General features: G+C 40.8%; 1 protein-coding gene across 1 annotated transcript; it reads left to right on the top strand.

Annotated features, from left to right (window-relative positions):
* LOC103810466 (protein CLEC16A-like) lies at positions 1-26,795 on the top strand (the record flags this gene model as incomplete). The annotated part of the gene is made up of 10 exons (XM_009083399.1): positions 1-110; positions 583-627; positions 1,671-1,721; positions 2,552-2,680; positions 5,327-5,447; positions 8,831-8,982; positions 9,723-9,927; positions 11,633-11,800; positions 17,478-17,624; positions 26,455-26,795. Coding segments are annotated over 10 exons (1,469 nt in total), but the record flags the coding sequence as incomplete, so codon positions are not given.
* Positions 26,796-27,302: the final 507 nt, after the last annotated feature.

The raw sequence follows: 27,302 nt of genomic DNA, 5'->3' as shown, positions 1-27,302 counted from the left end.
ATGGGAAAATCCGTTTGGCAACATTAGAGCTTGGCTGCCTGTTGCTGAAGCAGCTTGTGTTCTCCAAAAATAGCAGCATCATAAAGGATGTTCACCTTGCTTGTCTCGAGGTGAGTGTTTTCTTTCACATCAGCAGTTACAGCATTCCTGGGCTTTGAGTCTTGTAGTGTAGTTGAATAAAATTGTTTCATTTCTGATTGCAGTAAGCCTAAATGTGGAATTTGAGCTTCTAGAATATCTTTTCATTGGTGACTTTGTGCAGTGAACATACAGAATCAATAACCTGTGTTCTGTTCCCAGCTGTGCTGTTACCATGTTTTTAAGCTCAGAACTTCTCAAGCAGTGTTATATTTAATCTCTCTAAAATTTATGACCTCCATCTCAGTCATGTAAAGAAAAGTGCTTTTGAAGCTGTATTTTCATAAGTGCAAGGACTGTGTTCTGTCAAGTTCTGAGATGAAGCCTCTAAGTATGTGATATACAGAAGAGACTGTCTATAACTGAGTTTTTGAGTCAGCTTTTCAATGTGACTAATAAGTACATGATGTATGTATTCCCTGAAACACATTTTATCTCTTCTAGGGTGCGAGGGAAGAGAGTGTTCATCTCCTCCGTCGTTTCTATAAGGTATATATGCATAATGCTCTAAGAAAAAATCCCTTGCATAATGTGGGATTGGAAGGAAGTCTGCAGCCCAGTCTTTGTGCACTTTTGTTAAGGCAGGAACTCCAAATCTGTGACAGAGAAGTGTTTTGTTGGAGGTTTCCTGTGCTTTCTGCCCTTCCCATACCACACTGACACAAAAGGGCTGTCAGAAGACTCCCATGGTTTATGTTGGAGATGAAGTTAGCAGTCATGTCCTTCAGCTACATCTGCTGTGTATTTCTTGGATCTGGGGCTGCACTATTAGAACATGATTTCTGGGATCTTGTCATTGGCACTCATGTGGAATGTGTCTGGTTTTTACATTACTTTTTGTTTGCCTCTTATCTGAAATGATGATCTAAAGATTTGCTTAATCCTTTTTTCATACTGAAGACCTTTGCAGCTTTTTGTTGAGATTTTTTTGTTGTAAACAATGAAAGAAATAAAATGTTTAGCCCTAGGTGTTAACTGCTGTGTAAGGAACAGTAAATCTATGACAGATTTCAAGTGTCTGATATATCTTCCTGGTTTTGTTAGAATTCTCTTGAAGAATCTTAACTCAATATGGCTCACAAAAAATAAGTATATTGTCTTGGGTTGCCCTTGGCTGGCTGTGAGAGGTCCACTCATCTGCTCTCTCACTGCCCCTCCTCAACAGGATGGAGAGAGAGAACAGAATATCTTGGCAAGATAAGAACAGGGAGGTCACTTACCAATCACAGTCATGGGCAAAACAGACTCAATTTGGCAAACTTTTAATTTATTGCCAAGAAAAATAAATTTAGATAGATAGTGACAAACAAAGATAAATTACATTTCCCAGAGGTGCCCTCAGTGTTGCTGAGGGGCTCAGCAGTGTCCTGCAGTGGTGCTGGTGGATGCTGTGTCCAGCACGAGGCAGCTCTAGCTCTCCCCTCACAGAGGTCTCTACAGCTCCTGGTCACAGACACCCTGTGCACAACCAAACCAAACACACACAGCTCCATAGCCAGAAGGATTCATGGCTATATTTTTTCTTTTGGAAGGGAGAAGAAATTTTTCTGGATATGTTTGAAGATGAGTACCGGAGTATGACAGTAAGTGACCTTCCTGCCCTGCCAAACCCTCAAACCCTGATACAGCACAGGCACAGAAACAAGTCCTGATAGCTGCTGAGAGCACTGGGGACTTCATTGCTGGGAGCAGAACAACAAAATGTGGGTGGTGGTTTTGCCTCTAAGGAGTTGTGTATACTTAGATAAATGGTTGATGTGAAATTTCACAACTCTGTTTAGTAAAGGCCATTGAGTATACAAAAATCGCTTTATCCTACTAAATGGGACACCGGGTTAATTTTTTCCCTTAGTTATTAAACACTATGAAAATCTATCAGAAGGCCAGTAAGGTCTCAGTTTTTGAGCAGTGTCACTTTACTAATCAGTGGACAACAGGGACAACTCCTTTCTGCTCTAGGAGAGGTTCATGAAAGTAAATAACCATGGAAGGGAGAGACTGTCAGTGACAAGATTGAAGGGAATTGTTTCCTGTGAAAGTCACTGCTTTGTTAGAAACTAGAAAGTTCTTTTAGGAGAGAAAACATTATGGGGAACTTTTTTCTTGTGATTGAAGTAATCACAAATTCAAGTCAAAACCTGACAGAATTTGGGGTATAGTATTTGTGAAATGGCTTTTCTTCTGTAATCCTCTGGAGTTTTTCCTGTGGTTTCTCAGTATGGAAACTTCAACAGTGTGTCAGGGACTGATGAGCAGGTACAAACCAGAGATTGCATGTGAGGAGCTTAAAATTAGAGAGATTATGTAAAAAATTGTCAGAACTGCAGAATGTGCAGCAGTGAGTTGTATTTGAAAGCGAAGAGGCAAATGCTGATTGTTCTGTGTAGTAATCAATGTTAAAATCCTTCTGTAGATTAAACCTATGAATGTGGAATACCTGATGATGGATGCCTCAATCCTGCTGCCTCCAACGGGGACACCGCTGACTGGGATTGATTTTGTGAAGAGATTGCCTTGTGGAGATGTGGAAAGAACACGAAGGGTAAGACTGTTTTTCTTGCATTCGTTCAAAACAAAATGCTGTCAAAGGCTTTGAACAGTTCTAGAAATACAAATATATTTCCCTTGAAAACTGGAGGATTGGAAGGTTCATCAATACAGTCCAAAAGACTTGATGAAGACAGAGCTGTGTAGAGTATATGATAATTACCTATCCTAGTGGAGAAACTTCGTCACTAAGATTTCTTGTGCCTAGTCAATACAACATGATTAAAACTGAGGTTTTACACTTTCAGCCCAAGCAGACATCTCCATACAGAGGCATTGTGATGACATTTATTAATATATTCCCAACTTCCTTTTTTGATCTGATATGTCAGTCTGTCTGTAGTAAGAATCTCCAGGGGAAACCTGATTGACTTCATATTGCTCATGTTTCTAGACACAGCAAAAAATGTGATTCTACTCCAGTGTTCATCTTGCCAAAGTAATTCAGGACAGATCTTGAGCGTGAGGAGAAAAACAGCAAAACATCTGTTTTTGTGACTGTAGAGGTGATACTGACCTGAGTGACAGCATTTGTGGGTTGGTCAGTCCTTGGCCCTTGGCTGGCAGTGTCCTGTAAGCCTTGCAGTGCCAGTAAGTCTGGGAGATACATTGCTGCACATCATCATTCACAGAGAGCTGTTCTTTGGGTATCTTTGCATTGACGTAAGTGTATGTGTGAGTATAATCAAGAGAAAACATATTTCCAGGAATCTTTTGAAAAGGTTTGTTTTCATGGTTTATTGTAAGCCACACAGCTGTTGTTATCACAGGGAGCTGTTTGATAAATCACTGTGAGTTATCTTGAGCAGGATTGTTCTTAGAAAGCAAAAATGCTTCCTGGAATTGTCTCTGAGGCATTGAGCAGAAGGATGCTTAGAAGTGCACATTAACAGGAGCTGACTATTCCATGATTTTTCATGGGCTAAATAAGGCATAGCTTAACTTCCGTTGCTGGAAATGAAAAAATCAATACAAATATTCCTGTAGATTCTTTGGGATTGAAGAGTCTTTGTCATCAGCGGGAATTCCCAGAATACTTCTTGGTCCTCCTTCCCCAGTCACATTGCTCTAGAAGTTTTAGCACTTCCACAGTTCCTATGCTGCTTTCTCCCAGCTGGGCTGCCTTGTGTATGCTGAACTTCAGGTGTGTCTTGTGACATTGCTGCTGCCACTTAACCTGCTGAGGTTTTTCTGATGGTTTCAAATGGATGGTGATTTGATTCTGAGCATCCTGTGACAGATTCCAAACAAGGTCTTGAGTTTTGTTTCACTAGCAGGTGAAGTACCACCTTACTTTGGTTGTATCGTAAGTTCTTAGCTTAGAGATCATAGATCACATCTTTCTAGGCTCTCACTTCTTCTTTTGCTGTAGAAAGTCCCTCAAAGTGGCAGTTCTTTTCCTCTTAAGAACTTTAGGAGGAAGTCTCAGAAATCTGATACCTCTTGAGTTATCAATGGCACAGGTGCAAAAATCAGCCAGCAAACCTCTCTGTCCTAAAGCATGAAGCTGACGAGAAGTTGTGTCATTTCATGGAAGATACAGATACATGGCTTCCCTCTCTCCATCCCTGTTCTGCCAGAAGTTCCTGAAAGCAGCACCAGTAGGACTGCTGGCCAAGCACTCACATTTCTGGTTCACAGGAGCCACAGTTCTGCTGATTTTAAAAATAGAGGGGTGAAGGGTTTTCCCTTAAAGCACTTTAGCTTTGTTTTTCCTAATACTTCCTGCACTCTGGGAGTTTCTGGGCACTGCAGCTGTTCATGAAGTCAATGCTTTTACTGTAAGGCAGTTAATTTACAGTAGGCCACAGAATTGCTATGTAGGAAACTCTTCAAAAACAAAGCACCGGAAGTAATCAAGAATGATTTTGCATTTGCTTTACTGAACATAGAGTTCTTGTCACGGAAGAGGAATATAAATGGTGCCTTTCAAAATGGGGCTAATAAAATTATGATGTTCTTTGACACTTTGGGACTTTGCATCCCATATGTCATGAATTTCTCAATCAAAGCTAGCACATTCATCTCACAGAGCAGCTGCTGAAAGTTTCTTGGGACTGGTGCATTTGGCAGAACACTTTGCCCTGGTCTAGACCTTCTGAGAATATAGATTAAGCTCTCCAAGAATGTATGACGTGGGGCTAGTTTTGATGAACACAGCATATCAGAACTCAAACATCCTCACTGTTTTCTCTCAAACTTGTAGACGTTTTAGCTCACCTCACTGTTTTCTCTCAAACTTGTAGATGTTTTAGCTAGACTCTGCCAGAAAAGTTACTAGTCTTTCAGTTCAAAATGTGAGAGTCTCTGAAGGTTGGTAGGTGTGTGTAGCAGACAGGTATTGCAAGGACAATCAGTCTTTTTGCTCAAACAGCTCCTGTCAGTCTGTGTGAGTGTGCCAGTGGGTTAAGAGTTCTCTGCTTCTACTTCATTGACAATAAAGAACATGTTTCCACTTCTTCATATCCTTTTTTTAGCTAACTTTGAACTTACATTCTCCTTTTCCAATTTAAAATGTGGGTTTGCTGTATGGCCACAAGCTCGGGGGTTGCAGAAGGCAGGACACCTTTGTAAGGTTCTGTTGAAATGTGTGGTGCTGAGTGTAGCAATATTTTAATGTTCTTTTCCTTAATTTCTCAAGGCAATCAGAGTTTTCTTCATGCTCCGTTCGCTGTCACTGCACTTGCAAGGTGAACTAGAAACTCAGTTACCACTCACAAGGGAAGAAAATTTGATAAAGACAGATGATGTTCTTGATTTGAGTAAGTAGTTCCTCAATTTCCCAAGTAGTTTGACATGGAAAAATTGCTGACTTGCTTAAGTTAAAAACTCCAAATGGTTATCTTGTTTGTGTAAGTGACCACCACAATATTCTCTTTGTAATCTTCTTTTATTGCTACCAAAATTATAATAGTAACAATGTGGAATTCTTAACTGCACTGTTTATCAACTGGTGGGTTAGGAAAGCATTCAAGAAGTCTCACAGCTGCAGTATAAAAGCAGAATGACTTAAAAAGTGGAATAGTGCTTAGAAATCATCTTGTAGACAAGAATCTGCCAGGCTATACTCAGTGAGGCAGTTTTAATTAAGCATATTGTGTATATAACCAAACCAGGAACTCACTGAAAATAGCAATTATAATTTGTTCCACACTTAGGCTGGGACAGCAGATCCATCCTTCTTTGGAGGAGAAAACCAAATTTTTGTTAGTGTAGACTTCAGCAACAGAGTTTATCATTACAGAAAACCTGACTGCACTGCTGCTCCAGGAAGGACACACGTCACTCAAAACTAGGGACTGTAGTGTCCCTGTCCCTCATTGCAGGCTACTGTTGTTGGAATATTTGAAAAGAAGATTTTTGTTCCTGATACCTATTTTAGAAATTCAGTGGTTTACTTGAGCTGATTTTTTTAATAGAAATTTTGAATTAATAATTAAGATCACTGGGGTTTTTACCAACTAGGTATTAAGTGCCAAATCAGTTTTCAGTTTGACACACATTAGAGGACAAGGATTTATGTAGGATTTTGAAAATGTGTGAATGCACAAATAAGGTTCTCATAGAATGCAATGCTGGTGTTTTATGGGAACTTGATGAGAAAGATTAAAGTTTCTTGGAAAGAAACACTGTGATATTTTGATGTGCATATGTTGGTTGCAAACCTCTAAGTGTAGCTGCAAGGTTGTCAGCACCATACATGGATGTATGTACAGGTTCCACAGAAGGTTCAGTCCATGTTGCTGGTTGTGCTGCCACAAGAAATGGTCTCTGCTGTTACTTTGCAGTGTTGTTTTTCTATTGTAAATAGTGTGAAGCTGGTAAGTGCCTGCCTTAGGCTGCATGTGAGCTTGTAGGTGTCTGGTGTGGGTGTCTTTAGTCTTACTCAGCAGCTCAGATGAACAGCCTCAGTGCTCAGTTTCAGGCTGGTGACAGGATGCTGTGACACTGTTTGAAATGCCATGGGCAAGAGGTAAATGATGATGCATTTAAAGCTGTTATTTCTCTGCTGAAACTGGAAGAAGTGACATTATGGTTAAGTCTCCATGTTCATTCTGTCTCTACCAAACACAGAGGTTTTGTAAAGGCCTTCACAGTCAACATTGTTTAAAGATTTGAGGCAAATTTATGCTGGAATAATGGAGGTTGGAAGGAACCTCAGGATATCATGTAGTCTAACTCCACTACTCAAAACAGGGTCAGCTGGAGAAAGCTGTTCAGAACAGCTTGTTATACTTGAGGAGAAGAGTCAGCCAAAATGCAGTGCAGATATAAGAGCAGGGACACATCCTCTCGTTTCAACTCAGTGTGCCTTGTGGGAACATCTAGGTGGATCCTTGAGTTGTGGCATTCTTAGTAAGTACTAAAGCAGAACATAATGCCCAGTGGGCTCTGTGCTCTTGGGAACAGTTCTTTCTGTAAAGTGGGAGGTGGTGCATCTGCAGCCTCTTGCTTATCTTGAGCCACCAGCTGTGCATACCAAGGGCTAAAAGTTTTCTGTAAGAGCTTTTAGTGTCTGCAGATGATTTCTGGAATTGTGATGACTTAAATTGTAAAATCATTAAAGATCAAGCCCTGAGGCAGATCAGGGACATTTAGACCATTTCCTCAAGTAACTGTTATGTTCACAAAGACTTCATATCATGCAACCTCTTCAGGGAAATACTGCATGAACACAGCAACTGTTTTCACCTACTTTAGAACTTCTGCACTGCAAGCAGCTGAGGTCTTTGGACTCTCCTTGCTTGTCTGTATTTCCTAAAACTTGTATTTTTCTTGGAGAAAGAGCAGAGAAATCTTGGGTTCATGTCTTGAAGGTGTAGTGGCTAAACTGGCTACAGACTTCATTTTGCATGAGGAAAGATTAGACAGACATTGCTGTTAATCTCAGGAATGACACCACATTTCCTGCAGGATGTCACATCAGTAGCCATTCAGCCTGTGGTTCCCTTTAATCCCCAGATGAAAGTTCAATAAAACTGAAATTTACTGGCCTTGATATTTTCATCTGACTGTGGTTAGGTGTCTGGAACTGATTGCAGAGCTGTAGGTATTCTCAGAGCAGTTCACTGGAAATAACTCCCACCACACTTTGTCTTCTGGTTTTGTCACAGAGGGTGACTGTAGCTTCTGACCCTTCAGGAGCTGTGAAGTAGGAACAGTCATGGAAATGGGCTACATTCAGTTGTATAAACTCAAAAGATTCCTGTAACAGTTGCCTAATAAATGACTAATTTTCCTTTCTGTTGTTTGATACATTTTTACAGTAATGCTTTACTTCAAGTTTGTCAGATTTGAAATGCAAACTTTCTGTTCTGGAAAGCAACTTCTGCTCTTCAAGTTCTCTGCCTGAAGCACTGCACTTTTGTAGTTGGGCAGTTGAATTTGTACACAGGAATTCCAAGTGTTTTAATCTGCTTGATGTTGCACTGAAGATTGAATGAATACTTGTCAAAAAAAAGTATTTGAGAACTCCACAACTCTGTTTGGTGTTGGGGCTTACATAGAATCATAGAATCATCTGGGTTGGAAAAGACCTCCAAGATCATCAAGTCCAACCCTACCATGGTCACTAGACCATGGCACTAAGTGCCACATCCAGTCTCAGCTTGAAAACCTCCAGGGATGGTGAAAATGTTGAGAATCTCACACTAGATTATCTACAGAGTTCAGCAGCCTGACATTTTGTATTCAGAAGGTTCCAAATCCAAGTGCTTTGGGTCTTGAGAAGAATAGGACTGTTCCAGGAACTGGAATCAACTGAAATAAATACGTTGATGGACAAATTGGATTAAGGAATAATAGAGGCAGTAAATAAAGCATCCCAAGTTAAGAAATATCCAGACATGTTCCAGTGTCCTGTCCTGAAACAAAGGAACCTTCTTTACTGGCAGGTGATGGAGATGCCAAGAGAAAGCAAGGTGCATATAGTAAGATATCTGAACTCCTGGTGTCAAAATGGATCTGCCCTTTCCATGTAACTATAAATGTGACATTGAAATTTTAAAAGGCCAACAAAAGCTTTAAACATGTGTTGTCAAGATGTTTACACTTTTATATATTAAAACTTTACATTACATAAAACACCCAAACTCAGAATCCTCAACTTCAGTAACCATGGAACCTTTTTCCTTCCTTTCTTCAGATAACAGTGATCTAATTGCCTGTACAGTCATAACAAAGGATGGGGGCCAAGTTCAAAGATTCCTGGCTGTGGATATTTACCAGATGAGTTTGGTTGAACCAGATATTGCCAGACTTGGATGGGGAGTAGTGAAGTTTGCAGGTCTTTTGCAGGTAAGAGGACTTGTAGTCTAGGTGGTTAGTTTTTCTCAGCTGAAAATCTGCATGTTATGTTGGATAAATGTAACACCAATATTAGCTTTATATTTAAGCTCTGTACCATGCTGACTTCTTTATTTTATTACTTGCCTTTTTTCTGCTTCCTGCCCTTGAAAACATTCGTGATTTTCTGAACAAGCTTACAGAGCTAAACAGAGACAGAGTTGCAGATGAAGTAACTTCCCTAATACATTTTGGACTGTGTTCATTTGGGCACTGAAGTGAGTCACAGTTAGGACTGACTCCCAAGCACTTTGCTCAAGTAGCACAGGAATGAACTGTCCTACAGTTCTGATCTTCCTACATGGCTGGGAAAGTGACAGGTTGCAACTTGAAAATTATCTGTGCTTATCTAATCGACTTCAAAAGCCTTAGGAATTTTCTCTCATTTTTGTCTCTTTCTTGCCTTAACAATCACTGTTAGTATTTCCTGAAAAATTTGCTGTGCTCAGATAATTGAATGGAATTTTAAACTGACTCAATCTCTATGCTTACCAATTCTGAAGAAGTAAATCCAAGGTAGCACAACTTCCACAGTCAGTTTTGATTTTATTTTCATAGTGTTGTTTCTAACATGGAAACTGTCTTTTGGAGCTTTGATGGAGCATTCACGGGGTTTTCTTTCCATGGTGCTATTTAGCCTATAGTTTAAAAGCTGATTTTTCATTAGCTACTTGCCTTCTGTCTCTCCACAGGACATGCAGGTGACGGGAGTAGAGGATGACAGCAGAGCTCTGAACATAATAATTCACAAACCTGCCTCAAGTCCTCATTCTAAGCCCTTCCCCATCCTCCAAGCTACCTTTATTTTCTCGGATCACATTCGCTGCATTATCGCCAAGCAGCGTCTCGCCAAGGGCAGGATCCAGGCTCGGCGCATGAAGATGCAGAGAATAGCAGGTGAGGCCTTGCTTTGGAGTGATTCTGGGAAACAAGACTTGCATGTCATTGCAAGTCACTCTGTAGTGTAAGGATGAGGTGCAAAAACCCAAGTGGTAGGGCCATAAAGCTGGAAACCAGCGTGGAGTTTCCAAGCAGTATTGTATTGGAGTGAAATACGTGGTTTCCTATTTAATGGTAGACAGTTCAAGGAAAGGATAAAAAGGAAGGAATCCTGCCGTGTCACCACTTGCTGCCAATTATTGCACAGAACTCTGCATTTCTCTTTAAATGTGAGTCAGTGATTCAGAACTCAAATCAGAAAACAGATGTTCTGCTGCCCTGGGGCTGAATCAGGGCTGGATCCTGAGCTGGATGCTGTCCTGATGGTCTTGATGGTAATGCTTAGTGCCTGGACGTGGTGGTGATGAGCAGTCCAAAATGTTGAGTGGCTTATCAGCAGCTTGATTTCTGTTTGGAGGAAATGCATGTGAAGAGATGCAGGAAAGAGTTAATGTGAGGAAATAACAAAGGGTGATTCAAATATTCCTTGAATATTAAGTGGGTGAATAGTAAATTGAAGCTTACCAGTAAACTGAGTGAACTGATAAGTATAGAAAAATGAAGCTGTGAAATATAGGAAGGAAAATAGGTGTGCAAATAAACAAGGACTCCAGTTAGGTAGGTTGTCCAAGAGCAATGATGTACTAATCAGAGCTGTGGAAAACAAAGTGATAACTGGTCAAAAAATTATCAAGCTGGCCAGGGAATTATTCTGAGCATGGATGGTTTCTTTTAGTATGGATCTCTAGGAGGCCAATAGAGTTTTAGACTCTTGAGTATACAAACTGGATATCTCATACTTTTATCGCTTGCTTCATATAAAAAAATGTAAAGCAAATTTGAGGGTAATCCAGTTCTACTTGGTATTAAAAATTTTTGGTTGAATGGTAATGTAAAGGCTTTTTGGCCAGTTTAAAGCAGATTGTCTCTTAAGTGGCTTTCTGTAACATTCTATTGTGACTAGTGAATAACCTTATTTGTAAAACAAAGATATTTTTTTTTACGGGAGGGAGTGATCAGGCAGGTGGGGCTTTTTGTTTTTAATAACTCCTGTGGCTTGTTTAGTCTAAGGAGCTTAGTGTAACCCTTTTTTTTTTTTCCTTCCTTCGTTGTATTTTGAGGTTTCCTGAGCATGAATGTGGTATCATAGGATCAGCTGGGTTAGAAAAGACCTCCAAGATCATTGAGTCCAACCCTACCGTGGTCACTAGCCCATGGCACTAAGTGCCACATCCAGTCTCAGCTTGAAACCCTCCAGGGATGGTGAATCCACCACCTCCCTGGGCAGCACATTCCAATGCCTGAGCACTCTCTCTGTAAAAAATCTCTTCCTAATATCCAACCTAACCCTCCCCTGGCAGAGCTTGAGTCTGTGCCCTCTTGTCCTGCTGCTAGAAGAGACCAACCTCCACCTGGCTACAACCTCCTGTCAGGGAGTTGTAGAGGGTGATAAGAGGATATGGACAGAAAACGTTGCTAGAAGTGTTGTCTATTTTCTTTCCCAGTGCAATTGTAACCATAATTAAGAGGCAAACACAAGTAAGTTATGTTCCAAATCTGCTTTCATCTTAAGATCCTGAGCCAACTACCAATTTTATTTTCACCTCTTCTTCCTTTGACATATTTTTGAGTAACAGAAATTATCAATTGTGATTAAACATAGCTCTCCTGGATCTTCCTGTTCAGCCTTCAACTGAGGTTCTGGGTTTTGGACACAGCTCTGCAGCCTCAGCCCAGCACCTTCCCTTCAGGTTCTACGAGCAGTCGCGCCGCGGCAGCAGCGACCCCACCGTGCAACGCTCCGTGTTCGCCTCTGTCGACAAAGTTCCAGGTAAGAGGAGCACTCACTAACAAGCAGTTTTAGCTTTGGGATTTCTGTCTCCAGAAGCTGAACTGGAACTTGTATAAGCAATGAAATGTTTACAGCACACAGCTCCAGGATGAGGCTTGAGGAAAAACTTTCCTCCTAGAGAAACAAGTCATAGCTGGGTGTGTATTCCAGGTATGCTGTGAGCAATGTTTCTGTGGCAGTTTCCCCACATACACTGGAAATGTCTTAATGCTTTGCCTTCATTTGCAAATTGAGTTAGTTTAAATAGTGTTTTGCATATTCAGTGTTTATGCAACACATCTGTCAGTTGTGCACAGTTCCTTCCTCCGTTTGCTTGTGAGCATTGCCAGACTGTAAAAATAACAGAGATGGGATGTACTACTTTGTGTACCTTGGAGCTAACAAGGGCCACAGCTACTCTAAAACATTATCCTGGGGTTGAGATTAAAGGAATGATTCCAAATCAACAAGCTTTTTGCCTTTTTGTCACCTTTTTGTCTGTTTCACAAATTGACCTCTCTGCAGAGCTGCTTTTCCAGATGCTGAAATTTTTTCCTTTTGGTTTGAGTCATTTGAAAGTTGAATCTCCTACTGCTTGAAAGTTGAAATTGTAGTGTCCCATACAAAAATATGCAATCTCATGCTCTGAGCTGCCAGTCATTTCACAGGACTCAGCGTTTCTTGGGAAATGTGATTCAGTGGTTCAAAATGCAAATGTTCTCCTTGGCATGCAGATGTTTTATTGCTCTAGGACTAATTGAAGCTCACTCTGCCTGAGTCCTGACTGGGAAACAGATTATAAAACCATATCTATTGCCAGTTAGGCATTTCAAAGACAAGTGTATGTTGTGTGATGGGAGTGTATTTCCTTGTTTGTCGTGACTTCCATGGAAAAGGTGTGGCTGGAAAGGTGGCAGTGTTACTGTTTCAGCTTTCTCTAAGAGTGCCCTCCTGTTCCTCCCCAGGGACTTCATCTGCTCATTTGGAGGGAGTGAATTGGAGGTGCAACATGACAGTTTGGTTAAACAGCAGCACACTTCCTTGGAATTCCACGCACATGCAAATCCAGAGGATTTTATTTGATACAAATAAAGCTTTCATGGGATACTGAGTAGGAGAAATGAGGCACATTGGCATTTGGTGACAGCCAATGATGTAATAAAAATTGATTCCTGTCCTGTTTTACATCTGTTAACAAAATGAATATCAGAGGCCTCTTTCTTCTCCCCTTATCTTCACTAATGAATGAATGAAATTTCCTAGCTCAAAGTGATTTTCCTGGGAATCTGTGTGCTTATCACTTAATCAGGCTCACTGTTTTTTACTTCAAGGAAAAGATTTTGTGCCTTTTAAGGAAGTTATTGAATAAGTTGCAGTTAAGTTGCTGCTTTCATGTATTCATTATTGCTGCTACAGCTTCAGCTGGTGTTTGAGTTCTGCAGAGCTCTTACAGTCAGTTAGTTAGATTGTCCTTGTAAGGAACAAACAAATGATGCTTTCCCTTGGTGATGGTTTTCTGTAGATTTAAGAGAGCTTTGGTTTTGGCAGTTTTTTAGAAGATTAATGACTGGTTTTTACAGGACCATGTTAGCTGTCAGTGCTGTACATCCAGTGTGGCTTTAAAAAATTAACTATGGTATAAACATTGTCAGCCCTCTTGCAAATTTCAGTCTGTTGAATCAATTCCCTAATCCCTCTTGTCAATGAATGCAGAATTTTCAAGAACACTCATTTCAGTCTGGTCTGGTTCAGTTTTTATTGTGGCACATACATAAAGCTCTACATCTTTCACTAGAGAGCATGGAGTTACCTTATTGTAGTCAAGCTGTGCTTCATTTTCCTTTACTGTTTCAGAGTCCAAAGTTAAAATCTGTTTTGAAAGCACTTCTTGGTATCAGGAGGGAAAAGAGTTAGGCTCATTGCAGCTGAGAACCTGATTTTGTGCAAGACACCTGAAAGGTGATGAGATTCTAACAGACCATGCTGCAGAACATCCCTGTTAACACTGGGAAAAGTGCAGGTTGTGCAAGTGCAGGGGGATGATGTTACCATCCAGCCAGACTGGACTGATAAACTGAGCTGTTCTTAGCAGAGAACAACCTAAGCAAAATTCTTCACTTGGTCAATTTTGTCATCATGAGGTCATGTCTATGAATATCCTTCAGGGTCTATTTTAAGTGAATGACCTTTGCTAGAATGTTAGAGCATTTTGGTGCTAGTTTGGCTGGGCTGTTCATCATCTTGGTGTTGGCTGTGTGTGAGTATCTGGTGCTTTTGCAGCACTCTGTGTGTAAATAAAGCACAACGTTGTTTTCAAAGGAACCAGCAGATTGGGTTGGGGTCCTGTGAGCACAGCTCTTAGACTGACAGTAAATAAATAATGACTTCCTCTCCAACAAACTCAACTATTAGTTTCAAGTCTCAGCTCTATTCTGAGATTTATATGCCCAGTGTGTCTTAAGGGAAATGTTAACGATTTCCAGCAAAAGGTACATCTAAATATTTTAACAACTGTGGTTGCTTACCTACTGAGTAGTTTTATTTTGAAAAGCAGAAGGAATCAATAGATTTCTCTTACTATTTTATCCATTGTTGATACCTCAGTGGATTATGCTGATAAGATTTTGAGACAAAAAGTTGGAAAAAAAAACTTCATGTTAACATTAGCCATGGAAAGCAAAGTATAACTATGGAAAGATGTGACAACTTTTAATGAGCTAACAATACATAGAGGAACAGAATAAAAGAAATTGCCCCAACAGACATTGGGGCAATGGAGATATGGTTTACAGTGAGAAAACAGATTCTACTCTCTTGGCCAAGGTTTTATTTCTGCTTCTCAGGGTTGGGTTTTTTCCTTGGGCTTTTTTCTTTTCCTCTTCCTGTTCTCTCACACCACTGCCCTTTCCCCTTCTCACCTCTGTTTTTATTCTTAGGAGCATCTATAGTTCAGGCAGCTTTTCACATGAAAACTTTTCTAAGGCAGTAGGAAGGTTTCTTCCAATTTAGGAGGAAGATTTGCATGAATTGCTTAAGAAAAAGTTCCTTAAAGGAAAAGCTGAGAAGCTGTTTCAGGTCTTGGCATGGAATTTTGCTGCTGTTATGTAAAACACAGTGGAAGGAGAGCTGTTGGTACATGTTTCATGGAAGAAAAAGCCTTATGAAACACTGTGATTGTGAAAATAAGATCTTCTCCAAGAAACTGGGAAGGAACATCTTTACACAGATACCTTCCTGAGACTTAAACAGAGAGTTTTGTTGAAGCAGAATCATGACTACTGGAAAGGAAATATTTTTGTCAGTTAGTAACCTCAATCACAACTTGAGAGTCGTAAAGGAGTGACAAAGACACCTCTAGAACCTTCTAAGGGTTAGTTTACTTCCCGTAGTGATGATTAATTCTGCTCACCTTTTCTTTACAAGTATTTCCTGAAGAGGTTCCTGATTGGAATGTTTGCTCTTGGTCAGTAGTTTCTCATTTACAGTATTTTGAATGACTTAGGTTTACCTTTCCCTCCTATCTAAACTAACTTCCTGGAGCACCCTTTAAAATCCTTCCTCTGCAGTCGTGTGGGGAGAGGAAATGTGCTAAGGTAAATTGGAAGCAAGGAGTGTAAAGATGTGAATCCCTGAGTGCTGTTCATGCAGAAGCTCTGGGCAGGCAAACTGCTGATTCAGGCCAGTGGCAGCCCCTGGAAACCTTTGTGTTCTGCTGTTGTGGCGAGGATGGAAAGATTCTCCTCCCTTGAAGTGCAAACCTTTTTGGATACAGAATGCCTTGGATGGGTACAGTTTTTCCCAGCATTGTAAAGGAAGCAAAATACATTGCTGTAACACCAGTGGCTTTAGTAACTGTTCCTAAAACAATTTTCATTCACTCTGGCAATTGGCTTTGCCTCACTTCTGTGGTCACGAGCCCATTGATTATTCTTTGATTCCCCATCCTAACTGGTATTTCCAGATGTGAAGTGTGTATGAGAAACCTAATGCACATTTTCTATGATTAAAAACTGTAGCACTCGGGGTCACTGATACCTATAGAAGTCTTTAACATTTGAGGTAGTTCAGTTTGTGGTTAACTTTGTGCAGACTGTCAGGCGTCATTGTGTGTAACCTCAGCTTAACTTATCTAAATGATTGTACAGGATCAATCAGTTTGGTTTCTGAAATAAAGTACATGCATTTATTTACATTTATGGGATAATTAGCTCCTCCCCAAACTGTTGAGTTTTTCACTAAAATGTGGTCATTTCATTCCTTGGACGTAATGAATTGTAACTTGGAATAAGAGAAAAGCTTGGTAAAAGTGGCATTCAGCCATCTAAAGCTATGATGCAAGTACCACAGGAATTCTTTGTGTTTCTGCAAGTGGTTTTGAGTCTAGTTCCTAAGTATAAGCATGGGAGGTAGAAGGTAGGAGGTGGGACCACAGATTAAGTGATATTATTAACAGGCCTGATGTTTGTTAGCTTTATTCTGTGCTTTCTGTATGGTGTTTTTTTACTTGTAGCACAACCTGTCAGTGTGTGTTGCTGCTAACAGCATTTTCCTGACTTGCTATACCTATGTTTTAAAGCTTTCAGGTGCTTCTTGTTACAAGTCCATTTAACCTGAGTATTGCCTGGCACCAGCAAATTCCCTGTGTAGGAGATTCCGTATAATGAGTGAGTTCATCCATCCAGTGCCATCCAGATAAAAGCATAGAGAGTTGTGTGCTGCAGTTGCTTTCTGTTGTGCCTGGTTGTCAGGTACTTCCCTTTTCAGTGTTTCCTGTGCAGTGAAGGCAACAAGTAGTGTATTGTTGGGTGTTTTGGAGTGCATGCCATGGCTACGTGCAGTAATTCCTGGGACTGCCAAAAACCTTGTCTGCATTATTGCTTTCCCACAGTAGAGTGAGTTGTGTACATCACCTGACATGCAGCTCATGGTGAAGATACTTCTTTTCATAGAATCATAGAATCATCAGGGTTGGAAAAGACCTCTGCAAAGCTGCTTGCTGTCTAAACCTAAAGAAATTTCTATGTCTATGTAGTTATGAAGAAAGGAATGAATGCAGATAACGTTAGGAAAGAAGAGGATGCTACAGTGCAAAGAATTTGAGGAAATACTAGACTGACATCCAGAAGATGATTTATGTGAAAAGTACTGTCAGACACTGTACAGATCTTTCCACTCTGAAGACTGGAAAGGTTTTAACTTGTGAGAAGGTGGATGAAGCTCACTGCCAGCATTAGATATGATTGATTAAAATTTTCTGAAGTTATCTCTGGTAAAAAAATGTAGTACAGACTTTCTATCCAAGAGATTTGTTTTTCAGTTCGCTTTTGACTTAACCATTTTCCTTACCATGTTAAGGTGTGACCTGGGAGTTTATTGACTGTATAAAAACTGAAGAGTTTTGCTATGTTATGACTGTTTGTGCAAGCTCTAAGTTTTAAAATGCTTTGTATCCCTTAAACTCTGCTTCCTTGTTCATTGATCAGCACTGGTAGCCTGTTTTCAGTAAGATGCATTTTCTGCATTCCAAGAAGGTGGAGAGGGAACATACTCTGGGTCGCCACGTGAAATCGCCACCACTTTGATGCAATATTTGCTCTTACCTTTTCCCCATTTGTGTCATAGTTTAACCCTTGCAAGATATTTATTAATTTGTGAATCTCCCTGTCCTGTTTTTCAGGCTTTGCTGTAGCCCAGTGTATAAATCAGCACAATGCATCCCCACTCTCCTCCCCATCACCTTCCACTGGCAGTGGGAGCACAGGGCGCTGTGATTCAGTGACTGCAAGCTCCACGTCCACTCCTTCTGCTGCACAGAGCCCAGCAGGTACTCACTCACACTTTTCAGCCCAGGCACTGAGGGATGTAGAGTAGTTTGCTGTAAAATTAAGTTACTGTGTTATTGGATTAAAAACAGTAGATGGCTTTAGATCACTTGATCATTCAGCTAAGCCAATTAAAAGTAAATTGTAGCGCAGATTTTAATGATCTCTTTAGCTTTCTGGAACTCTAATAAATACTTGGCATCTCTCAGTAGTGATTTTAAGTACTGATGAAATAATGTCCTGCTTGTCTGGCTTCTCTCCTAGCACAGTTTAGAAAGAGGGGGAGGGTGTGTTGGTGGCTTGTGTTTTGTTTTTTAACTGAAGTATTGCTTTGCATACATTTGTCATGTAAACTCTTAGCCTTTCACCACAGTGGCCAAGTTGATCTTCACATGAGGCATCTCTTTTGAACTGGGTGACATTTGCTTTTGCCTGTTTATCTGACACTCATGTTAATTTGTACCAATGGGCCAAATACGAGAGATTTGAAGAGACTTACTCAGGATGTTCATACTGTAAAGCTTGTGCAATAACACTCCTCTGGCTGCACACCACCACGTTCCAGGAGGCTGTTTCTTGGTGGCTGGAGTGGGAAGAGACTGACAGTGTGACTTTCACAAATGTTTCACAGCTCCCAGTTGTTTGTGTTGGTCAGTATGTTTCGTGGGTACCTTGAAACTGGAACTTGTTGCATTATCACTCTTCCTTTTTGTGTAGTAATTAGAGAGAATCCTGTAATGGTGTCTGTTCTGAGTGGAAAGCCTCGAGCTGGAGACTGAACAAGAAGTCAATCCTGAAGGGTACAGACTGGAATGCTTTCATGCTAGGACTGACCTACTTACCTCATTTTGGTTATAAAACAGTAGAGGTAACTTGATTCTCAAGACCTTTTCAAGCAAATCCCTCATGTTAATGATCATTTTCAGTGTTGATCACTACTTGAGAGGGTTGTTCTGGGTACCCCTCTCAATCATTTGCCTTTATTTGGAGGCCCCATGTAGATCTAAATTTTGTTGCAGTCCTACAAGAAATGGTGCAACCTTTGTTAGGCCTTTAGTGTTCTGGAAGTTTCGCTGAACAGTATCATCATATCAATACACATTATATGTCTGAAGTAACTATAGCTGCAAGAAATACTGCTGGAAAGGGTAAGGAAAGGGTGCTTAGGTAGTGTGTGAGTAATATGTGAAGCACTCTAGCACCCAGCTCTAGATGAAAAATCTTCTATTACTGTGAGAGACTAACACAGAGTCAAAATACTCCTGCAGTAAGTGTGACTTCAGGGTGAAAATTAGAGTATTTTTCTATATGCCATCTATTCAAACCTGTGGAAGGACCTCATTTTGTTTTCTCTGTTGGCAAGTGATTGCTGTTATTCAGCCTCTTGATGGCCTAGATAATGTGGAGTGAGATGTGCTATCATTTGTCAGGAGTCTCAGTATGGATTGGCTAAAGAAAACACTTGTTTGATTACATATTTCTCCTTAGCAGTGTAAACAGGCCCATCTACAATGTCCTTTGCTGTGTGTGAATCCTCTGTGATCAGGAAGAAAAAGGCAACTCCAAGTTTTTTCCAGTAGTGGCTAAGAGAAAACTGTAGTAAAGGAAATGAAAATAAAGAATCTAAATTATTTTTATTGGTGTACACACACACTAGTTCACAAAAATATCATGCAAGGCTATACTGCACGTTCCAAACTGAGGTCTTTTGAGTGCATGTAGTCTGGCTTCTGTGACAAAATGCATAGAGCTGGAGCACCAAATTACTCATCAAGCATAAAAAAGATAGTGCCTTATTGAAGAATAATCACATACTATAGTTAGCAAAATTGCAGTCTACTTCCACAGTATGTTGGCATTTCTGTAGCTTAGTATTAGGTTTGTTTTGCCTGCAGTTAAAAAAGCCTGGTGACAAGAGGCTCTCCTTGGTTTCCAAAAGAAAATAGAAGAAATATAAACAACAACAAAAATAAAACCCCAAATAAACTCTTCCTTATCCCCCTCTCCTCCCAAAAAACACCACAAAGCCAACGAAAACACAGAACAAGACAGAAGAAAGTGAGTTTTTTACAGAAACTGTCCCTAAAATCAGACTAGAGCAGTAAGTGTGTGTAATTTTTCGGAGCTGCTGCACTGGTCTGTACCAAACTGCTGGTGTCCTTGCAGCCAACAGTGAACAAGTAGTGGTTTCAATAGCTGTAGCTGAGTGGCTGATGCTGTCTCAAGGCCCTTGGTAGAGATCAGAGAGAATTCCAAAATCCCTGGGGCTAGGCCTTTGGGGGATAGGGATGTAGAGAGGGTTTTCCCCAACTCAGGGAGCCCTGTTGACCCTTCTTGCTAATCTTCAGTGTCAGATCAATTCTGTTGTCTATTTCTGGGAACAGTGTTTCTGCATTAACTGACTTGACCAGTTTGCTGCAAGTTTGTAGTGAATGTTCCCATGGATGTTCTCCCATTTATAGTAGTTATCTGTAGTGGTGATCTGTCCTGGAAACTTGCCAGGAACATGGGCATGAAAGGGATGATGTTTGGCATGTCCACAAAGCTGTCCCATAGGCTTCTGTATGGAGAGAATTACACTGCTGAGATAAGTGACAGTGTCATGAGCACTGTCTGTGTTGTGTCAGCTTTTGCTGACCACTCAGCTCAGCTATGGAAGCAATTGTTGGTATTCACCCACTTCAGTGTAAGACACAGTGATTTTCTCTTAACCAGTTGAGGACAACTGAAAGTGAACTGCCTTACTGGGCTGGGAAGAAGAGGAGGCTTACATGGTGTGAAGTGGCTCCTTCAAGGAGGAAGTAACAAGCAGCTGGTGAACACAAGCAGTCACCTTTGTATGTCCCAAGGTAGCACTTGGATGCTGCCAGTGTCACATTTGAATCTCCCTTCTCATTTCCCATTCTTCCATTGGAAACACACTCACCTGAGCACATGTCTGAGCTCATTGTCCCTCCTTTCCTGCTCTCCTGTTTGTTCTGGCTGCTGCTCAGGTTGTTGAGCACAAGGAGCATGCTGGGCTGCTCAGGAACCTCAGTCAAGAAGGCCAGACAAGATGAAGGGGAGTTGTGTATGTGAACTTCCAGGAAACTGCGTCAACTACCTTCCTTAAGAGCAACATCTGAGAGCACACAGCTTTTTGTCCTGTGACCTTGTGATTACAGTGTTGTAAGCTGCTGTCTATTGGCAGATTCAAACTGTTCAGAGTTCAATCTAGTTGAGATGGACCTTGTAAATCTTTGAGGAGTTTTTTCAGGAAATAAGGTTTGGAACATAGATAACTTTTACAAAACACAGTGCTAGGTGAGAACAAAATAAAGACAAATTGCATGTTAGGAGATAATAATGCTCCAATGTAGAGTATATATGAACAGTTAAACGGCAAAAGAGCTGGCAAGAATGTATCACAGGGAAAAATATGTTAGTTTGGGGTTTTGTAAACGTAGTTTACTTGTTACCACTCCCACCTGCATCAAACAGTCACAGCGTGGCATTAACTGCTTTGTCATGAGTGAAATAAACTCTTGTGACTCCTAAGTTTATCAGCTATCTTACCTAATTGCCACACTGCTTTATGGCAGGTATTTTAAAGCCTGGCAGCTCCTTTGTTTGCAGTAGCTGGGAATTAAGCTTAGCCCTTTACAAGATCACCATTCTTTAAAAGTGAAAAAGCAGAAATCATCCCTTAAGCAGAAATCATCCCTTAAACAAATCCGAGTCCTTAGGATCGAAAATCCCGGGTCAGGTTCTGCAAATGCTGCCATCAGGTTGTTTTTGTCCTTTGTATCTACATGATTTATGGTTTTAGATTAACGTGTCCTTTTGAAGTGTTGCTGTGCCGAAGGTAGAAATATTCTCTTACTAGGCAGATTTTAGTCATCAAGTTTCAGAGCTTACAGTACAGTCACTTTTGGCCACCCTTGCTGGAACTGTGCACTTCAAGGAAGTGCTTATTACCCTGCATGCCAAGGATTAGATGTAGAAGCTCTCTTACTGTAAGTTAGCATTCTTCCAGAATGTCATATACACTGTATTTTATGACTTTTTAAGTTGCCTTACATTTAAAAGGCATTTGGCTTCAGTACTTAAGGAAGTGTTTACATTGGAGCAGTGGATATTGAGGACTTCACAAGGCACTGATCTGCTGTGCCACTTAGGCCGTATTTCATGCTGCTGGCATGAGGATAAAAGATCTAACATAAGTACTAAGAGCTGTCCCTTGTTGCAGAGAATATATTGGATTCCAGTCTGTAAAATGAAAGTTTTGTTCCAAGGAGAGGATGATTAATCAAGCACGGAGAGCCTGTGCCATCTGATTGAACCCATCCCTGTCTCTTGCCTCTGTAATCAGGAATGTACATGTGGTTTGATCTCCTGTTCTATGATGCTAGTAATTTTCTAATTAGGTGAGGAAGTACTTTTGTTCTTAGAAAGTTTCTCTTCTAGGAACTTTCTATGCACTGAGCATCATCATCTGAACTGCTGCTATCTTTTAGAACACTGTTTGGCTGTGCACTTTCTATGCACTGAGCATCATCATCTGAACTGCTGCTATCTTTTAGAACACTGTGTTTGGCTGTGTTATAAACCCAATGTAGTGTCACCATTGGAGCTGACAGAACACCAGTGCTGAATGGGCTGAAGTGTTGGCACCTGCACAGTCTGCACTGCATATGCTTTGTGGCCAGGGGAAAGGAGAATATTTGTGATAAATAACTTCTCTCAAGGTTTCTAAAGCGTGTGAGTAGATTGTCATGCAAATAACTGCCTGCCAGTCCCCCGTGGGGGAGGTGCTGTTGGTCTTGCCAGACATAGCCCAAACTATTTTGAACATCTTCAGACAGGGAAGCACAAACTTAAATCCAGTTCAACTCATTGGTTTCTCAAGAAGAAATACTTCAGTTTCAGAAGTATTTCCCAGACTCAGGAGCCTCTTGGTGTGGCGTCCAATTGCATTGGAGATACCAGCAGTTCCAGATGTGTCCTTGTCACTTATTCTTGTTGCTGCTCTAACATTTTTCCTTTGTCTTCATTCCAGTTTCCCTTCCTTGTTCCATTGTTAAAGCCTTCGTATGATATATGGCTGTGTTTTCCTCTAGTCAGGCCTGGCAGGAAAGGACGCCGGCGCGTGTTTAGTCTGTCGGAGGCTGACAGTCACGGTGGACACTGGGTTTAGGCCTTCCAGCAGCAGCTGCAGCAGAAACTCGCTCAATCCCCATGCAGGCAGGTTCCTCCATAAGCTTTCCAAAGCCCCTAACACTGACTAGAACACATTTCCATGCTGACAGCATTGGCAGTGAGGTAGGAGACCGAAGAAAGCAGCGTAATATTTGTCTCTGCGTTTTGTTGTGGGAGACCTTTCTCCAAGCCTTATCTGCAGTGTCTCCCCTGTCTCTTGGCTCTGTTGCCAAAGGGGGAAATTCTGCTCTCAAGCCTCCAGCTTCAAAGCAGCTATGTCTTCATCTGCACAGGGCAGCCCTGGCTGTAGTGGAATTTAGGAAGCACAGGCTCCCAAATGCACAGTAACACAGGTACTTGGCCAGCAGCAAGAAAACTGTTTACAGATCAGCTAAAATGGACAGGATTTCAGTGTGATATGTCCTTGGACTCTTGATGGCACAAGCTTAATGCTTCTGTCATCATCACACTCAGGCAGATAAATTTATGGAGCATTTAATTGCCTGAGGTGAGGAGAGGAAGCAGATGCAAAAAAGATGGAAATATGCTTCAGATAAGCTGCTTTTTTGTATAACCTGTTTTACCTTGTATCTAGTTCCTTTCTTTTTTTTTTCCTTCATGGCATGAAGATACTTTGTTAATACTATATAAACAACCTTTCTCATCTTCATAGATTTTATTTCATTCTTCTCATGTAATGTTTTGTTGTTTATATTTTTGTTATTCTTTCATTATCCTTTCATAGTGTGTTGCTTCACAGCTTGGGACACTTCTCTGTAGATGGCATTCATTCTTTCCTTTTTCTGTTCTCTTGTACCTTCTTCCACTAATAATTCTTCCTAACATAAGTTATTAGAACAAAAGTTGAGTGATTTGGTTTGGATGTGTTGCTGTAACAATAATCTCCATAGTATTACAGAAGTGCTGACAAACACCTAAGGCTGCTAAAGCCACAGAGAGCTCATAATACCCCAAAACTTGCAGAATTGCACCTTGTTTTCAAATCTGGTTTGGTACTTGGGTTTGGAAGTATGTGGGGGGTGTTTGTTAGACCTGTTAACATCACAACCATTTTAAGAAACTGACTTCACTCTCCCTGGTTTGATCTGGCTCAGATTTTTTCCTCACATTCTTTGCTCTCTGTCCTGCAGGGACTGGTGGCAGTTGGCAGGTAACTGGTTGTTCTGGCAGTAGTGCCACCCTGAGTTACAGCAATGTGTCACTGCTCCCCTGAAATACAGGGACACAGCGACAGGAGGGAAGCTCTGGCAGTGACTAGTGAGATACTGAGAGGAGAAGAGAGAGAGAGAGAGAGACTTCTATCAAGAGTAAATAAAAGCTGGAGAGAAGCATAGGAGAGCTCTAATCTTGTATTCTCTACTAATATTACAGCTGAAATTCTGGACAGTATGTTCTGCTGACTTTTTTTACATTTTTCTGGATTTTTGAGACTTTTTTATATAAAAAGTTTTGACTTGTTAACTCTAGATGCTTTTTTCTTTTTCATGGAGATTCTTTTCAAATACTTTTTCTATGTGGCATTAAGGGAATCACTTTAGCAGTAATTTAGATCCTACAGGGAAGGATTTGGGGATAATACAGCATAACAAAAGAATATCTATGTCTTTCATGAGTTCAGAAATGAAAGTATTGAGAACGTGTTGATGTTTTATTAGGAGAGGAGGAGGTATGATTGAAGTGCAAAGCAGAATCAAAAGTGAAATGGCAGAACTGCAGTAGAAATGTGCTGTGTAGAGCATTCCTGAGCAGAATGCCATGGATTGAAATGCTTCATTTACCAGAATGCCTCAGATATCTGAGTCCTGAATTTTGGTGAATATTCATACTATAGTACAAAAGTAAGACAAAAATAGTCTTGGTTAAGAACATCCAATACACTTCTCAGATTTTATAAGTTCAGACAGTAGAATCACCACAGAGGCAGTTTTGTGCATGCTGAAATGGTCATATTTGTCTTGGAGCTCAGAGAAATGAGGTTGTGTTTGTGTTTTAGCAGTTCGTTTTCCATGCAAGTCTTGCTTCACTTCCTCTGTTATCAGTCGCTCATGTTCACTGAAGCTTCTTGACAGCTGAAAAGAACCTGCAGTTACTTTGAATCTGTCTTTTTTTTTCAAAAGTAGAGTAATAGAATCATAGAATTTAGGGGTTGGAATGGACCTTACAGATCATCCAGCCCCAACCCCTGCCCTGGGCAGAGACACCTCCTCACTAGATCAGGTTGCTCAAGGCTCATCCAGCCTGGATTGAACACCACCAGGGTTGGGGCAGCCACAGCCTCCCTGGGCAACCTGGGCCAGTGTCTCAGCAGTGATGTCCCTTTTATTTAAAGAGAGACTTTTTTACAGTCTAAAAATGTTTTTATTAAAGTGAGATGCTTTAGCCACTGGTTCAGCAAAAAGTACATTGGAGTGGTGTCTGCAGGGAGAGGACACTATTGTTTGGGGTTATCTTACCAGAAGGGGAAAAAAAATCATCAGTAATCTCACTGTTACCTCACTGATACCTTACTGATATCCATTCCATTCTCAGCTTTGTTTGCCTTTTTTTTTTTTTGTTTTGTCTTATGTTCATGCTTTCTGTTCTTTTCCAGGATTAATTGGGATCGTATTGAAACGGAAATATTTTTAAGGTCACTGTGTATTAAACCCAGAACCTAATTCTTAGCTTCTGTATTCACTACGTTGCCTTGTAGACCTTTCTGCAGGTGCCTGTACACTTGAACACATGCTGTTTCTTACAAAAGCTCTCAAATTTGTCTGTCTTGAAGCTGGATACCTGTTGCTTTAATGGCATCTATTATTCTAGTCTGAAAAAAAACCAACCAAACCCTGACTTTTCTGGGCATACTTGCTCATGGAAGGCTGTATCACCTCATCCCCTCCATTCCTTCTCCATCCTGAGCCAAATAAAGTTTTCTTACTAGTTCTAGGGATTTTAGGGGGAAAAGGACTGTACAAGTAGCTGTTAATGCTGGGGTTTTTTTCATTGTGTGGGAAGTGGTAGTAACATATCAGTTTTCTGTAGTGTGTTATGCTTATTCCCAATTTTATCTTGCTTAGGAGGACAAAGAATGCTCTAACACAAGTCTGAATTAAACAGGCCTATTTTGCAGCACCCCTTGGTTGCTCCTTACTGTTCTTCCATAGTTTTTGGTTGAGCTGGCACTGAAATGTGAATCTGGAGAATGAATTGAGAGAATGACTTCCAAATTTTTGTAAGAAACAAGCCACCTTTTGGGAAAGCTAACTAGACAGTGGTTCTCAGTGGGTTTTTTCCTTTTATTTCTCAAGAACTTCCTGGTATGTGGTAGCTATTCATTTGAGTCTGTGCTAAAGATTGGAGAGGTTTTCTTACTCTTCCCCTCAATTTCCTCTCTTTAGGAATATTTCTAATATTGCTGCCTACTCTAACCCTAAATATATGAATGTGGTGCCTGACTTGGGCAGACTCTGCTGGCATTTTAGGTCATGCCTTCAGAATATTTTGTTTCTGATTACTAAAAAGTGGATGTGTAAGCACAGTGCTTACAGAACTGCATTTTCCACCCAGTTCTTCGTGAATACTAGTGTACTGTTAGGCTTAATGTACATCTGAAGCTGAATATTGATTGTTCTTGGTGTTTTCTTTTCTTAGATGATGCTTCAGCTCCAGAGCAGCCTCAGATGGCCAGTTCCGGTCAGACAGTGTTGACTGATGAAACTCTTTCAACTGTCTCAAAGTCTAGCAAAAATGCTGTAAAAAGCAGTGACATAGAAACAGCCAACCTGTCTCCTAGCCTGATTCCTGCCCAGCAGCCCACAATATCCCTGATAACTGATGACAGTACAGATACACTGAGTGTGGAGTCGCTGACACTGGTGCCACCAGTTGACCCTCACAGCATCCGAACATTCACCTGCATTCCTCAGCCCCCTCTGCAGTCTGAAGGTGAGGTTTGCAAGGTCGAAGAGGAAGAGGAGGAATGTTCTGACTAAAGCCAACGTGCAGACTGAGAAACAGTGAAGAAAACGCAACCAAATTCTGAATTGTTTTTCCTTTGGGAGTGCCTGAGGCCACCTGGGCCACCAGAGGCCTCGTGAGAGAGACTGTCAGCAGCTCTGAGAGTAAACATCAGCTACTCAGCATGTGGAAACTCGAGAAGAGAGAAAACAACCAAACCTGGGAATCTGGAGTGGTTCTTCCCTACCAATTTCTGTTACACAAGAACATGAAAGTATTTCAGAGGACCTGCTGACTTTCTAACAGGAACTAAGTTAATCGTAAAAGGTCTACAGTATTATGGCAAAGTGAGGAACTTTTTGGATACTCAGCTTCATGATATTGTATTACAGTGTCTCTGGGACTGGAGACATGCATTGACCAGAAAAAAACATATATATTGCAGTACAGAGGTAAAAATTCCATTTGAGTCAGGATATGGTTTTCAGTTGGTGTTTGGTTTCAGGTTTTTTGGAGGAGGAGAGTTTTGGTGGGGGTTTCTT

This window comes from Acanthisitta chloris, unplaced genomic scaffold (genome assembly GCF_000695815.1).
Source record: "Acanthisitta chloris isolate BGI_N310 unplaced genomic scaffold, ASM69581v1 scaffold830, whole genome shotgun sequence".
NCBI lineage: Eukaryota > Metazoa > Chordata > Aves > Passeriformes > Acanthisittidae > Acanthisitta > Acanthisitta chloris.
Note: the sequence above shows the minus strand (reverse complement) of the source record. Positions and strands in the feature narration are given on the sequence as shown.